The sequence below is a fragment of the Hippocampus guttulatus genome, chromosome 4 (assembly GCF_054856545.1).
Source record: "Hippocampus guttulatus isolate MCC_2025c chromosome 4, RoL_Hgut_1.0, whole genome shotgun sequence".
In the NCBI taxonomy this organism is placed as follows: domain Eukaryota; kingdom Metazoa; phylum Chordata; class Actinopteri; order Syngnathiformes; family Syngnathidae; genus Hippocampus; species Hippocampus guttulatus.
In genome coordinates, this window is record NC_141264.1 from 24,043,109 (window position 1) to 24,058,119 (window position 15,011).

At 41.3% G+C, this 15,011-nt stretch overlaps 1 protein-coding gene and 3 non-coding genes across 6 annotated transcripts; 2 read left to right on the forward strand and 2 right to left on the reverse strand.

Moving 5' to 3' along the window:
- Positions 1-800: 800 nt before the first annotated feature.
- parvb (parvin, beta) lies at positions 801-14,901 on the reverse strand. Of its 3 annotated transcripts, none has more exons than XM_086108251.1 (13): positions 14,533-14,901; positions 8,089-8,178; positions 7,642-7,712; positions 6,606-6,708; positions 6,027-6,167; positions 4,527-4,642; positions 4,386-4,444; positions 3,589-3,608; positions 3,211-3,272; positions 3,060-3,128; positions 2,374-2,475; positions 2,215-2,287; positions 801-1,196 (listed from the first exon to the last, which is right to left on the reverse strand). In XM_086108251.1, the coding sequence occupies exons 1-13, from the start codon at positions 14,627-14,629 to the stop codon at positions 1,120-1,122; spliced, it is 1,080 nt and encodes a 359-aa protein (XP_085964377.1). In that variant the 5' UTR covers positions 14,630-14,901; the 3' UTR covers positions 801-1,119. The 3 variants fall into 3 exon arrangements, with proteins under 3 accessions (XP_085964377.1, XP_085964379.1, XP_085964378.1); XM_086108253.1 differs by lacking the exon at positions 14,533-14,901 and adding an exon at positions 12,817-12,938; XM_086108252.1 differs by lacking the exon at positions 14,533-14,901 and adding an exon at positions 9,302-9,680.
- On the forward strand, positions 5,170-5,241 carry trnag-ucc (transfer RNA glycine (anticodon UCC)). The gene has a single exon. It is a non-coding gene; the product is annotated as a tRNA-Gly (tRNA).
- Positions 5,399-5,470, reverse strand: trnag-ucc (transfer RNA glycine (anticodon UCC)). Its single transcript has one exon. It is a non-coding gene; the product is annotated as a tRNA-Gly (tRNA).
- Positions 5,710-5,781, forward strand: trnag-ucc (transfer RNA glycine (anticodon UCC)). Its single transcript has one exon. It is a non-coding gene; the product is annotated as a tRNA-Gly (tRNA).
- Positions 14,902-15,011: the final 110 nt, after the last annotated feature.

Consider the following 15,011-nt stretch of genomic DNA (forward strand, 5'->3'; position numbering starts at 1 on the left):
TTGAGTTGAGTCATCAAATTTGGTCGGAAACCAAATTCTTTGACATGCACCGCCCGCATGCAATGAACAAACAAATGTCTCACCCTAGTTTCTAACCCGACTTCGACAAACTAATTCTACTTTCAAACCGTAACCATGGTTTAGAACCCTACTTTGAAACCCTAACCGTCATGTAAAACCCTCCTTTCAAACCGTAATCCTGGTTTAAAACACTGTTTTGAACCCCTAACTCTCATTTACTTCAAAATGTCAACATTGTGCCTCGACATTTAGAAAATCACATTTGGCTAAAACTTAAAAACTGTCATTAGAGTGAATGCTAAAGCTAGCTAGCATTGCTAAAACAGGCTCTGCTGAGTATTAAGCTTACCCTTTTAGTTTGCACACCGTATCTGGAATTAATATATACCAGTTTCATTTGAGTACTTTTGTGGTGATTTCATGCAGTTTCGCTAAAACTTGCAGACTGTACTTTTGATTAGCTCAGCTTATTCAAGTCTAACAGAAGCTAATTTGACGTTAGCTATCCATTTGTACCCTGTATGCTCATTAATGATTTTTTTTTGTCATTGTTATTGTTTTAACCGAATCCACTCATTTGGCGTTAGCGATCCACCACTAACCTGAATTTTCATTTCTTTTGTTAGTTTTTTTTTTTAATGAAAAACGTGTTAACATTTCTAAACGCTAGTTAGCTTGCACTGTTGATCAGGTACATCAGTGACACATTGACATTGAGGATAATTCTTGATCTTTGGGGTATTTTTTTTGTTATTAAAACACACGGGAACTGGTTCAAATTGTGGAAAAAACAGTAAAATATGTATCCTTTAATATCTACACAAAACACAATTATTAAGCGATTTTGTTAACGTGAGCAGTTGAGTTTATGTCGAACATGTTGACTTTGATGGCTCATGGCTGAGCATTCAAACTATTAATACACTTGATTCAACACTTGCATTCCCAATGGTCTCTGACAACGGAACGAGTTAAAAGTCCTTGTTCATCACCTCACACACGTACACACACGCACGCGCAAATACACAAACACACACACACACACACACACACACACACACACACACACACACAGGCTTGTGTTGGAGATGCGAGCTGTCACTCAGAGTTCTTGTAATTGGTGAAGAGGTTGTAGAGGACTCTGAGGGTGGACTTGAGGTTCAAGTTGACCACATCTGCACAAAAAATAACAAAAGGGTTTGTAATGTATATTCATCAAGAAAATAAATGTTTATGGTGCCCTGCCATTAAATTACAGCCACTCAATTATATCTGTGTTCGTCTTGTAGAGCACAAACTAGGCCAAAATAAGAATTTTCTGATAATTACCATAAGATGCATTGTGATCGCATCCGCACGGCTTATTTGCATATTGTTATTTTCCCGGCAGAACTAGGTCTTTGGAAATAAATTGTTCGGTTGAATAACATGACAATGGGCTGAAATTAGGATTCAAGGTTAAACACGAGTTGGCCACAAACAACCCCCCTCCCCCAAAAAAATGATGCTGTGAGGGGAACAAAAAGATGAGAAAACAAATAAGCTTGATTGTTTTTCGGCATTATTTTGCCACTAGAAGAGGTCCGCCTGGATCACAGTGAGCTGAAATGTGAGTGCCTGCTGATGATAATGTAATAAAGCAAATGTATCACTTCATCATTCCATTCCAGCCAGTGACTGAAATTGCCTTCATGGCACAAAATGTTGATTAACCTTTAAGTAGTCGATCCGTCATGACTATTAGATTGCTTTTCAACCTAATATCATTCTATCTCATAATACGATCTATTTATGTATATCGATGCATGACATGCTACAGGCTGCTGAGGGTTCATTAAATTACACAGCAAAGTGATGGGGGTCGCTTTAAATATGGCGTAAGGTTTCCCTCTAGTGGAAACTAACAGCATTGCAATAACTTACACTCTGGGTTCACACTTTTTTTTTTACATCAAGTATCAAAAGAGATTTATTTATATTCTAGCACAGAGTTCAGTCACGCTAAGCATTCGTTAAAATCAAGGCTGAGGTTTTCTTCCTTAAAAGTCTATTTAACATTTATCACGAAGCACAGTACATTAACACTGCACTTAACTGTGGGGAAATAAATCTTTAAAAAAGACTGTACATGATCCAATTAAAAATGTAATGTAAGAAGAATAGGGTTGTCATTTGAATAGCAAGTCAAGTTACCTTCTGGTCTGGCTTTGGGCTTTTTCAGGCCGCCATCCTGCATGAGCTCAAATGCGAATGCCACATTGTGGACCTGATTAAAAAGATGTCATCTCAGTTTGTGACATAATTGATACTGCGCAATAACGAGAACTTTATCTCCCATGATGGTCACGTCACCTTCTGGTCGAAGTTCTCCGGGGTGAGGAAGAAGTTGTAGAGAGGCACGAAGTAGTCCTCCAACAGCCCCATCAAGAGGATCAGGTAAACACCATCAGCAAACTGAACACAATATTCCACCATAATAATTATAAAGATACGGTGGTGCCTTGATTTACAAGTTTAATTAATTAGTTCTTTAACCACACTCTTAGCACGAAAACATGAATTGTGGAAGATCTATTTGATCTTAATGAATGAAATGGCATCAATCCATTCCAGTACCCCAAAACACATGACACATTTTTGTAATGTTTTTTTTTCTCAATTTGTAAAGTGTTTTTTTTTTGTCCCTAAGATAAAGCGCACTCCACAGGATGTACTTTAAAAAAATCGGACAGTCATTTAAATAGAATGCAACGAATGACTGTAAACGGTTTGTGTTTATAATTGGTCTTACACTGTGTGCTAGCATTAAGCTAGCAGGCTTTTGAATGACAAAGATGTCCTCTGGATAAAAAATCCGTGTAATTCCCTTGGTTTAATATCGTGTGTTAGCTTTAAGCTAGCAGACTTTCATAAGACAAAGATGTCCTGCGGATAGATATTGATGTAATTCTCTTGGTTTTATATGTAGCTTTAAAGTAAATTTCCACTGGAATTGGCAATAAAATGCTCGGAGGTGACAGTAGATGAACTTTGATTACCTGAGATTCCAGCTCAGTGACTTCCAGGTTCAACTTGTTCAAGTGCTTGTTCACAAAGGTGATGAGCGACTAAAGTGACGGCAAGAGGAGCATTTGATGAACAATTCAGATCGACATTAGTACAAGTACATTAGGAAAATACGTTTCTTACCGTTTTGACCACATTGAGTTTATCGGGCGCGTGATCCAGAAGCGTGTCAAAAGCATCTCTTTCTGTTGAAACGGCATTAGCTAATGTTAGCACATAGAAATGGTTTTCTTCCACGCTGATCTGGCAAATTGTGTCGTCGCATATCATTCTGCTCAACTACTATAAACTTCGGGAGGCTGTTTGGCCCCCAAAACCTTTCGGCTACGTGAATAAATATTGCATTTCTTTTTACTAGCCCACGGCCAATTCAACATACAGGTATATCGCAATTAATTAGTATGTAAGAAAAGTTCACTTATTTCAGAATCTCAATTCAAAAGGTGAAACTCAGAAATGACTCAATTAAAATAACAAAGACGACAGAAAAAAAATACTTACCAAATCTTCCCATCATCATTCTGGAAAGCAAAGAGAGCCAAAAAGAACTATTTAGTTTGCAACATACTGTATATCGGTGCAAATTTCAGAATACCGTGGTACCTCGATTTACAAGTGATTGCTTGGGCAATTCTGGATTAATAGCATTTGAATATAATTCAATGGGGAACAAATATTTGAGAAATGATACTATACCAGGGGTGGGCAAACTTTTTGGCTCGGGGGCCGCATTGACTTTTAAAATTTGACAGAAGGGCCAGGTCAGCACGAGCTATGGTACATTAAAAAAAAAAACTGCATTTGTTGACAGTCCATAATCAAACATCAACAGAACAAAAGCATGAAAGTAAGGTATTAATATACTTTTTTTAAATGACAAAAGTGTTGTTGATGACCTATTTTAGCCTGTGCATCGCTGCAGATCAGACCAGTAGAAGTAGAGCGATACAGCGGTACTAGGTGGTCGAAAAGATTGCCCCGCCCCCCGTGTTCTGCAACTTCAAGTCAATGCGCCACCTGGCGGTGAAATGCCTGTCATTACAAGTCCAATTGAAATGAATGCAATCATTCACATCGAACCTTAATTGTGGACCAACCTTCGGCGGGCCGGATTAAAAAGACCAACGGGCCGGATTCGGCCCGCGGGCCGTAGTTTGCCCACCGCTGTACTATACTGTAAGTCAAGGCGCCACGCTGTATGTCTAGTGCAGAACAACAGTCATCAAAAGCATCAGGTCTGCAGTCATAAAAGGGCCTATCGTTGCGCATAGGTACAAGGATGCGAAAGGAGCGCTCACTCGGTGGTGCTGGTCAGCTCCTTGTTGACAAGGGCGGTCTGCAGGATGCCTTCTCGCTTCTGCTCAAACAACAGCAACAGAAGAATGAGAAGCCAAGTTGCGAAAGTCACAAAAGAATGTCATATCACGAGCACGCCTCACCTTCACCACCACCACCCTGACTGAGACGTGCTCGGGCAGCCTGATGGCCGCCTGGAAGTGCATGGCCAGAGACACCAGCAGGTGCACGATGGCCACCAGGTTTTTGCAGTGGATGGCTGCTCAGTACACACGCACACACACACACACACACACACACGCACACACACACAAAAAGTGGGCATTTCTGTGTTAGGCGTTATTTTCTAAAGTCACTCCAAAGTCACAGTGTTATCTAAAACTGTATACATTTATATTATATTAGCATTGTATATCCAAGTCTATCATTTTCTCCATGTGAATATAAAATAAACATGTTGCCTGAGTGGAAAAAAAATAAATAAACATGCAGTTTGGTCGGTGGTCTTTGTTTTGATGTAAATGAAAAAAATGCAATGTATGCAAACAAATGTAAATACTTGTACATATTCCGCGTTTGGCCACATGAACATGGGTACATTTTGTTGTAAATTTAATACATCTTGTTTTCTTTGCAAAGGCAAAATTATTGCTGGATGTGACTTTGTAGGTGTACCTAATGAAGTGTCTGCTGAGTGTGCGCGCATTACGTGGCGTCTTCAGGAATGCTGCGCCTTCCTGCTCTTCCAGAATTCCACACAAGCACACACACTCAAACACAAGCACAGCGTTGGTGGTATAGTGGTGAGCATAGCTGCCTTCCAAGCAGTTGACCCGGGTTCGATTCCCGGCCAACGCAGACCGCTACTTTTTTTTTTTCCCGCTCGCTGTCTGAGAAATGAAAGAATGACTTTTTTTCCCCTTACTTTGGATTGCAGAGAATGAGAAAGAGCCTTTGATTGAGAGATCAATAAATAATGTCATCTAATTTAAAATTAACTGCAAGAACAAAGGCCTGCGTTGGCCGGGAATCGAACCCGGGTCAACTGCTTGGAAGGCAGCTATGCTCACCACTATACCACCAACGCACGGAAAAAAGTAGTGAAGGTTTCGGAGGAGGAGAACATGTCTGCAACAGCGCTGACTGGCCGCATGAGGGAGAAAATACTTGGCACGCCTCAGTATGACGTGGCGACTGCAGAATAATCAAGTGTGTGTGTGTGTGTGTGTGTGTGTGTGTGTGTGTGTGTGTGTGTGTGTGTGTGTAAAAAAAAAAACCCTAGCCTGATTCTCAAATATGTTCGTGAATTCCAGATGTTTCTGTACAGCGTTGGTGGTATAGTGGTGAGCATAGCTGCCTTCCAAGCAGTTGACCCGGGTTCGATTCCCGGCCAACGCATGTTTTTAATTTTTCACCAAAAACATTTTTAGGGGGTGGGGGGGGGGGCCCCCGGTATGTTATTTAATTTCATTTGTCAGGATTTTTGTTTTGTGAATGAAAATGAATGAATGAGATGGTAAAAGTGTTCCTATGTTTCAGCGGACATCTGGAAACACAAAATCATTTCTATTTGCGTAGCTTCTTATGAGGGACGCAACAGAAATATGAACCATATGGCCTTGCCAGTGAAACTGAGCACTCACAGTCGACGCTCCACTCGATGGACCAGCCGTGAGGACGCAGCAGCTCGTTTACGGCCTCCAGAACCGTCTGGAGCTTCTGCTTCTGGCCGATCTCCGACTGGGTCACCTCGGCCACGTTCAGCTTCCGGCCCGACAGTTTTTCTGACAGGAGGAGAAGCACACTTCAAATAGATACTCGATTAAAATAAGTTTGCCTTTATTAGTCCCCCAATGGGACTAATTGATCAGAATCGATTCATTTAGCATCCTATCGTCATGCAATGGCATCATGGGGATATTCTCGTCAGACAATCTCAATCATGACTTGGTTCAGGAACCAGATCAGGAATATAAACAGATTAATATTACTAAAAATGAAAATATATACCCTGTATATATATTTTTTTCCACCATAAAAATATGAAAACCAGATTTAGAAAAGTCATGATGCAATATGAAATTGCAATCAATGAGAAATAAATCAAGTATAGTTGACCCTTGACTTGTCAACTCGATTAGCAGTGACAGCTAATGGACACTAGGGGGAGTCCACGAGTGCAAACGAGTCAACACGAACTGCAGGCTTGCCAGGTGACTCACCAAAAAGCTTCTGCAGCACTTGTCCGTCATAGCAGTCTTCCTCCAGGTCTTTCACGATGATCCTGTCCTCCTCCAGCTCACTGTTGATCCAGTCAATGAGCACCTGTACACATGTTATGGTGGATAGAAAAAGTCTACACACCTCTGTTCAAATCCCGCCATGCTGGTGAGAAACAAAAAAAAAAAAAAAAAACAAGACCACCATTTCAAGTGCCTCTCTGATTAATTTCCCAAAATATGCTGCTGTTCTAGTAACCTTTTTTTCTGCCATTTCTTTTGCCTTCAAAATAGCAGTGGCTGCTATTTTGAAGGGTTCATAGTTACCTCCATTTTGCCAAAGGCCCCAGCTTTACGGGAAACAAAATTTGTTTGCAAGAATACTTTGCAGGTGCCCCACTAATTCAAAACCAGTATTTAGGTGAATATTGCATTTGTGGAAAAAAAGAATGAAACGGAATATTTCATCACTTTTCATCCATTTCAGGGCGCCGCCATGTTGGGCTATATCGCCCTCTGCTGTTGACAAAATTAACATGGCAACTGCTCTCACGCTCTGGGATGATAACGTGCAGTTTGAACAAAATCTGACTACATTTGGTCGGTGCCAGATGTTAAACTATCAATCCTTCCATCCATTTTCTGATCCGCTTTATCCTCACAAGGGTCGCGGGGCGTGCTGGAGCCGATCCCAGGTATCTTCGGGCAGGGGGGGGGGGACACCCTGAACCAGTTGCCAGCCAATCGCAGGGCACACAAAGTCGAACAAACATCCATGCACGCACTCACACCTCGGGACAATTTAGACTGTTCAATCAGCCCGCCACGCGTGTTTTTGGAATGTGGGAGGAAACCGGCGTACCCGGAGAAAACCCACGCAGGCACTGGGTGAACATGCAAACTCCACACAGGAATGCCGGAACCGGAATTAAACCCTACGCCTCTACACTGTGAGGCCAACGTGCTAACCAGTCGATTACCGTGCCGCCCACACTATCAATTCGATCAAATCACCTGAAAGTGGTTTCTTATTTGTTACCTTCAGCAAATCTTTAAACTTGGGGTCATCCCGGGACGTCGGGTCCAGCATGATCCTCTCAGCGTTCTCCTCTGGCAAGACAAGGGCGAGAAGAGGTTTTTAAAGTGTTGCCCCCCCTCCCCCACTCCTTTTCACACATGTTGAGTGCAGACATGTTTTGAGTCCCTCGCAATGATGAAGAATTGTAAGCCATTAAAAACGTCGACAGCCATTTTGGCTGTGAGGGCAGAAGAGAGATGGAGCATCTTCTTTTCATTTCCTGCTCCTCCACTTTCACCGCCACCTCCTCATCAATCACGAGCTCCTCTCTGACCTCGCACAGTCCATCTTAAATGAACTCTAAGCAGTCAAGCGAGCACAGAATGAGGAAGACACTCACACAAGTTTTGTTTCAAACATTTCCATACGAGGGGCAACATTGTGATGATTGGAGTTGCGTGTTCGTACCCAGCAGAGTGTCCTCGGGATGGACGTCCGTCCCAGACGGGAGCATTGGAGCGTTGATGGCATTTTTGCCTTCCTCGTGGAGGTCACTCACTAGACTCACAAGAACACACATACACACACATAAGTGTGGTTGCATAAGTGTGCACACCCTCTTACAACGAGTTGAACAAATACAAAACTCATGTTAAATGGGAGCCAGCACACACCTGCCACCATTTCAAGTGCCTCTGATTCATGCCTAAAAAAGCTCGGATGTTCTAGAAGGCTTATCCTGACATTTAGATGTTCTGTGTGTATATAGCTTTCTTTTTTCCAATCATGGGTATTTTATAATTAGCATTAGATACCTTTTCAACTTTGTTCATCAATAACGGCATAATACATTCTTTTTTTCCCCCATGTAACTGTTGCTTCTGTTTTTCCGAAGGATTTCCAAAAAAAAAAAAATGCTGCCCGAGAGAGACACTTGCTCACTTTTTCCACGGGTCACATAATGTTCCATTAACATCTTTATCTCTTCATGCTTCCTGTCTGGCTACAGAAACGAAGCCTTTGGCAAAACAGCTAAAAATCGGGAAGTTTAAATGCAGCCGAAAAGGAGGAAATAAATCAAACATGACCGGGATTGAAAGATAATCAATATCTGCTCTCACTTTTAAGTATTTTTTAATTCTATTATTATTACATTATTTTTAATGGCTACGTTGATTTCAAAGCCGCTATTTCAATCATCGGTTTCTACAGAACACAAATGCGGTTTTGTGCTTTCCAGGTTTATATTATGCAAAAAAAATATCTAAAAAAAAATCCGTTAATCATGTAATGCAATTAGAACTTCAAAGTAGTAATTTTCATTCGCTTGAGGTGGGGGTAAGGCCTCCATACCACATTTCCTATCTGATGCTGCAGTCAGTTTTAGCCTGGAATCTCCTCATGGATCAACATTTGGCTGCATAATTACAGAGCAGGATTGCAGTATTTCATCCTAATTGCGCTGCTTCCTCCCCCGCGGCACATTTGCCTACATTACGCCCGCTTCTGTGTCGAGTACAACCTTGTATCAAAGACTTAGACTGCGCAGCAAAATAAAGACGCACCTCCACCTATGGGCAAAAACTAAAATCCAGTATATGTTCCACGACAACACCAGCACGGACATGTCATTTTGGAAATGGAAGCCATTTGTCATTGATATCAAAGCTCGCCAGAGTACCTGGTTTCTTCCTCTTGGTTCCACAAAGCAGCCCCGCCATGTCCCCACTTTGAAACTCCTGATGCAAGTGAGTGCACAATGCAGTAAATGCATGCACACTATATTCAATGTGCGCGTCAATACGTGTGATGTGTGTGAGCAGGGCCGAACAGCAGCAGGAGGAGAGGGCGGGGGGCGTGTTTATTTCTGTCACAAACCTCCTCCCCACCTTCTAGGTCCAGTTACCGGAGTTGCATGTGTGTTTGTGCGGGCCACATGCTTTCAGGGAAGAAGAAGAAGATGCAATGGAAGTTAGTGAGTATGATGTAATGGTCGGAGATGATCACCAGTTGTCATGACAAAAAGCTGCGTCTGTTCCATCATGTTGAGCGCTGTTTCTACTTTTATTTTGGTAGCTTTCTATTTCCTGTTTTGCTCCCACAACCATTGGGCTTGATAGTCCATAGAGAGTCTACCGCATATTTAATAATAATAAAAAAAGACTTTTTTTTTTAAATCAAAGGAGTTCAATTTTCGTTACCTGTCACTGGTGCTGTGCAATTGATTCTGTAAATTCACTGAGCGATTGATCATTTAACTAATTCATTCGATTTTTATTTTTTCTAAACACTTGAAATTGGAAATCTGGTTTTAGTGGAGAAAAAAAAAGATCAAGGCTGAATCATATTATCATTCAATTATTAAATATTATTGTTGCTGAATAAAAAATAGCAACAATAATATTTAATAATTGAATGATGTGGAAAACAACTGTAAATAGCACTGCGATTTATCCATTTTGTATTTATATTGCACTTAATTGGACGGTGTTTGTTTGTTTTTTCTTCTTCTTTTTGCCTACATTCTTGCTGCTGGAGGCTGTAAATTTCCCCAGTGTGGGACTAATAAAGGATATCTTATCTTATCTTATCTTATCTTATATGCTTGTAAAAGTTTGGCGTGATGAAGGTGCACTGAGTGTGGATGTAGATTGCTGCCTTTGCGATTAAGCTAGCTGCTAACTTGCAAGCTGCCACATGCTTGCCACTCGTGGTCGATCAATAGCTTTTCAATAACATTCGTTGTTGATTTATTTGTATACTTGAGTGACATTTTTAGTTTTAAACATGAGTTGTGTGAGGCCTGGGAAGGTAATGACAGTTTCAAGAAGGTAGCAGTTGTATTAGTAACTGATCTTCATTGGAAATCTGATTATGAAAATCAGCTAATTCCAAGTTTAACCAGCAACATGGACAAGATTGTGTTGACCTTTGGAGTACCTCAGCGTACAACTGATATTCTGCACATCACTGACGCATGTTCAACATGTTTCAACCCTCCGTCCCCCAAATAATACTAAATCCCTTTCATACAAAAAACATATTTTTTTTTCATCTGGCCGAGCTGACTTTCTCACTCAGCAGATATATCGCTTTTCAATGAGCCGCCAAATGAAGCCTTTAATATATCTTACTTCCAGCAGGCAATCAATCAGGCAGGAGTGACTCTATTACTGCTAACACAATTACGCTAATTCAATGCAGAGCAAAGCCGGCAACCCAGATAGGACCCAGAATTTCTTGCTGGTTTCCATCCTTCATATACATCTATGTATGTACGTATGTGTGTGTGTGTGTGTGGGGGGGGGGGGGGGGGGGTATATAAATATATACAGTATATATATTTACATAGCTAGCTAGCTAGATAGATGGATACAGGTAGATAGATCTATGTTTAGATAGCTAGCTAACTAGATAGATAGACAGATAGATAGATCGATCGATAGATCGATATTGTCCAAGATTTGAAAGTATAGAACCCAACAATGGCATGTGGAGGCTTTTCGACAGTTTACTACTCACAGGCAAAGATGTGAGCGGCAAACAAAAACAACAATGAAGCTAAATGAGCCCCCATTAGAGCTCTTGGACAGAAGGTGGTGGGAGGCAGTTGACTGGGGAGGATATAAATAAAGTGGCAGTATATGGAGGCGACAGACTGGCTCTTAAAAATAGCGCAGGTTATTTACACCAGAGCGGGACTGGGGAGGAACAGAAGCTCAGAGATGACAGCGGGGAGGCCAGTTCTGCATACTTAATGTTGAATAGAGAAGGAAATGGGGTTGGGGTGTCCTGGGGGGTTGCCAGGTGTGGTGGTGGTGGTGGGGTGCATAAATACAGTACTGAAGACACAATGGAGAACTATAACGGTTGAGCGAAGACTCAAAATTGTCCATCGGTGGGGATCCTTGTTTATTTATATGTGCCCTGTGATTGGCTGGTGACCAGAAGATCAGCGCTACAGAAAAAGGATGGGTGGGTGTATTAATTATGCCCCCTAGTGGCAGTGAGTAGAATAATTGATTGCGTGCTTAGCAAGTGCAATAATCTTTGACTTTATAAAATGTTATCTAGTTTTAACTGGACAAAAACAATAGCTCACACACATTTAGTTTTAGTTTTGTTTTTGGTTTTTTCCCTAGCACTGAGTGACACCCCCAAACGCAACTGAGGTAGAACACCTGCGACCCTGGATCAGGTTTTGAGGCTCACGTCCAGTATATAGCACAGGATTTATATTCATTGTTTTAACTGTTTTCAATTTCATATGTCAGCTTTTTATTTTATGTACTTTGTATTGCAGCAGTGGTGTTTGAATAAGTGCTCCATAAATAAAGTGACGTGAAACACAAAAACATGGCGTGGTTGCCAAGGAAGAAGCAGATGGCCACGAAGAGATGAAAAGAACGATAATAAAGGATATGTTGGATATATTGAGAGGTTATTGGCATTTTGCACTTTCCTTTCTAGACCAAATCAAAAATTTGAAATACTGTCAAGTACTATTGTAAAATGCAATCAATATATGGTGTACTGTATATAATATACTGGTATGGCTGGCTGAGTCTTTTTAATTTGTGAAAGCTTACTATCACTTCTGATCAGTTGTTGCGCCGTAAACATCATTTAAAACTCCTTTTACTGTCTTCATTTAAAAATAAATATTTTACAGATTATTTGAGTTCAAAAACTGCACTAAAAATGCGCGTGTACATGCAACCAAGACTCACTGTAACCACCATCACCAACCCAGGCTAAAGTTAGCTCCGACCCAACATCCAAAACTTGTCTCTCAGTTGAGATGCATCCCTTCCACTTTTCCTACTTCGACGGGGCTTTGACTGCATCGGTGTGCTTTTTTTTTCAGGCATTTCAGAAAGACCACCAACAACTGCTGATTAGGTGAGTTTTCCAGTCAACAGCTTGAAATAGGTTACATGGGAAAAAAACATCAATAAGTACATTTGAGGGGCCTGAACCACAATTATGTGTGAAAACAACTATGAACTTTGTGCAGGTTGTCCTCACTTCATCGATTTCCATGGCGGCAACTAATTTTGTGGTGACTCACGTAACTCAATGCAATAAATAAAAAAAACGATCGAATAAAGAAAAAACAGAAAAACTTTTTTGTACTGATTTCTGTTATGCCCACGAGTTAATTGTGTGCAATAAGAAAAATCGTAAATAACTTACAATTCGCAGTCATCATTCCAAAGCAACCGAGTGATGTTTAAGTCGTACAAATGAATGTCAACGGTAAGGTACAACATTACATAGTCAGGATGTGACCGGTCATTCCTTATAGAGCAACTCATGGATGTGACAGGCTGACACTTTGGCCTTGTCACAAAAGCGCACACTTCCTGTCAGTTTGTCACAAACTGAATGAAAACTGCAGCGATCTGGGCCATGTGAGAGAAAGTGGAAGTAAGAGGGTGGGGGAAATATAATCAACAACATAATTAAGTTGCTGTAAAGCTAAGTTGAACTTGACAAGGGGGCGAAAACAAGACGGCTGGAGACTGACTTTTTGGCAAAACGTTACGCAACTTTTCCCGGCACAACTCATCGTTTGGGTGTTTCCTCCTGTGAATAAAGTCACCACGCCCGATAGAAAACCCCAACAGCCACAACGTGAGCCTTTTGAAGACATTACCTTTACAAGTTCATATGGTAGGAAGCCTTTAGTGGTGTCAAGTATTCTTCAGCAATAAAACGCTATAATGCAAAGAAACACAAATATAGGCACAGTGTATCATGACCAAATGGCATAATATCAGAGTCAGACCATGCAAATTGCGTCGAGTTGTGTAAAATTACAATGTATAGGCCCATACAATAGTGCAGGTCAACCGTACAGGTTAACCGTACAGAATACAGACGACTCGTATGGGTACACGGGTTCAAAGCACAATCTATACAGTATGGCTATATACAGGACAAGGTTCTTATAGTCAACAAAAACTACTAAAATAACTAAAATGGAATAGATAAAAGGATTTAAAAAAGATCAAAACGAGAAACAAACTCACTTTAACCATCGCAAAAATCTCCTTTGTTTTCATCTTTGCCATTCGATACCACATAAGAGCTTTCGGGTTTGATTTTAAATGTATTTATTTCGGGAGTGCTGGACAGCTAAAGAAGAAGTAAGGTCAAAGAGTTGTTTGAGAAATACTTTATTACACGCACGGTACTTGCAATAAAATATTCCATGTTTCCCCCAAAAAAATATAACTAATACTAAAACTAATAAAAACAGATTTTTTTGGGGGGGGGCATACATTTCTCGAATGCGTGTCATCAACCAGCCAACCCACCCTTGGTGGTTAGTTTGTGTTTGAGAATATACATCAACGCCCCCCCCCCCCCCACACCAAAATATTAGCAATATTATGGGTAGGCCAAACATCATCTACCGGATGATGTTTGGACAACCGTTGGCATGGGCCCAAATTGTAGAAGTGCCAAGTCACCTCAAAAGAGTGAATTTTGAAAGTCCTTCACCAACCTGTGGGCCACCTTCAGCATACACACACACACACAGGCGTTAAATCTCACAGCTGTCTCTTTTACCACACACACACACACTCAAAATAAGTTCAGAGAAACTCTGACAAGTGTTTAAAACGTAAATAGGAGACTTATTTGAACTTCCTCTTGATGATGTAGCATTCCTGTGTGCTTCTATTTACGTCTATTACCCCACATTTAATGCACGCGGGGCATGCTTTGTCTCAGACATATTCATATTCAAGTCTGACGTCATTAGAGCAAACAGAGCCCGCATTTAATTAGCGTACCACGTGACTACCGCACATATAAACGCAAAAGAGGAAATAAAGCAAGCTGATAATGAAAATACCATCATTAAACAAACAAAAAACGATAGAAACACAAAGGACTGACCTTCTGTGGCTTTCTTCCTGCGAACCAAAGTACCCCCGAGTCTGCCCAGAAAAGACTCGTCCTTTTTGCTTTTGGCGGACCGCGAGCTAGCGGACATCTTTCACAACAGTAAGTGTGTGTGTGGCCGTGTGAGCGTGGCTCTCTCTCACACGCACGCACACACACACACATACATACACACACACAACAGTGATGACAAACGGGGAACGGCGCATGCAAACACACACACCGGCCAAGTCAAGGGCAGAGAGGCTGGGGCGACGTTCGGCGTGACTCACGTGGACCAGTGCGTCACTTCACAGCGCCCTCAACAGGCTAAAGTGGAACTACACACGGTGTTTGTCAGGGTGAAGTCAACTTGGCTGGAGGCAAACTCCAGAATTTGGTGCGTTCGGGCAAACTGGCGTAGCACCAAATTCCTGGCCCCATAAATGAGCCTTGGAACAATATTCCAATTTGGCAAACACAAACACACGCGC

What these genes read in the sequence shown, in the direction of transcription:
- parvb (XM_086108251.1), bottom strand. Translation starts at nt 14,629, where the DNA reads ATGTCCGCTAGCTCGCGGTCCGCCAAAAGCAAAAAGGACGAGTCTTTT. An exon ending in TCCCGAGGACACTCTGCTGG is followed by an intron (nt 7,713 to 8,088) that starts GTACGAACACGC and finishes TTGTCTTGCCAG; the next exon opens with AGGAGAACGCTGAGAGGATC. An exon ending in GCCCAAAGCCAGACCAGAAG is followed by an intron (nt 1,197 to 2,214) that starts GTAACTTGACTT and finishes TTTTTTGTGCAG; the next exon opens with ATGTGGTCAACTTGAACCTC.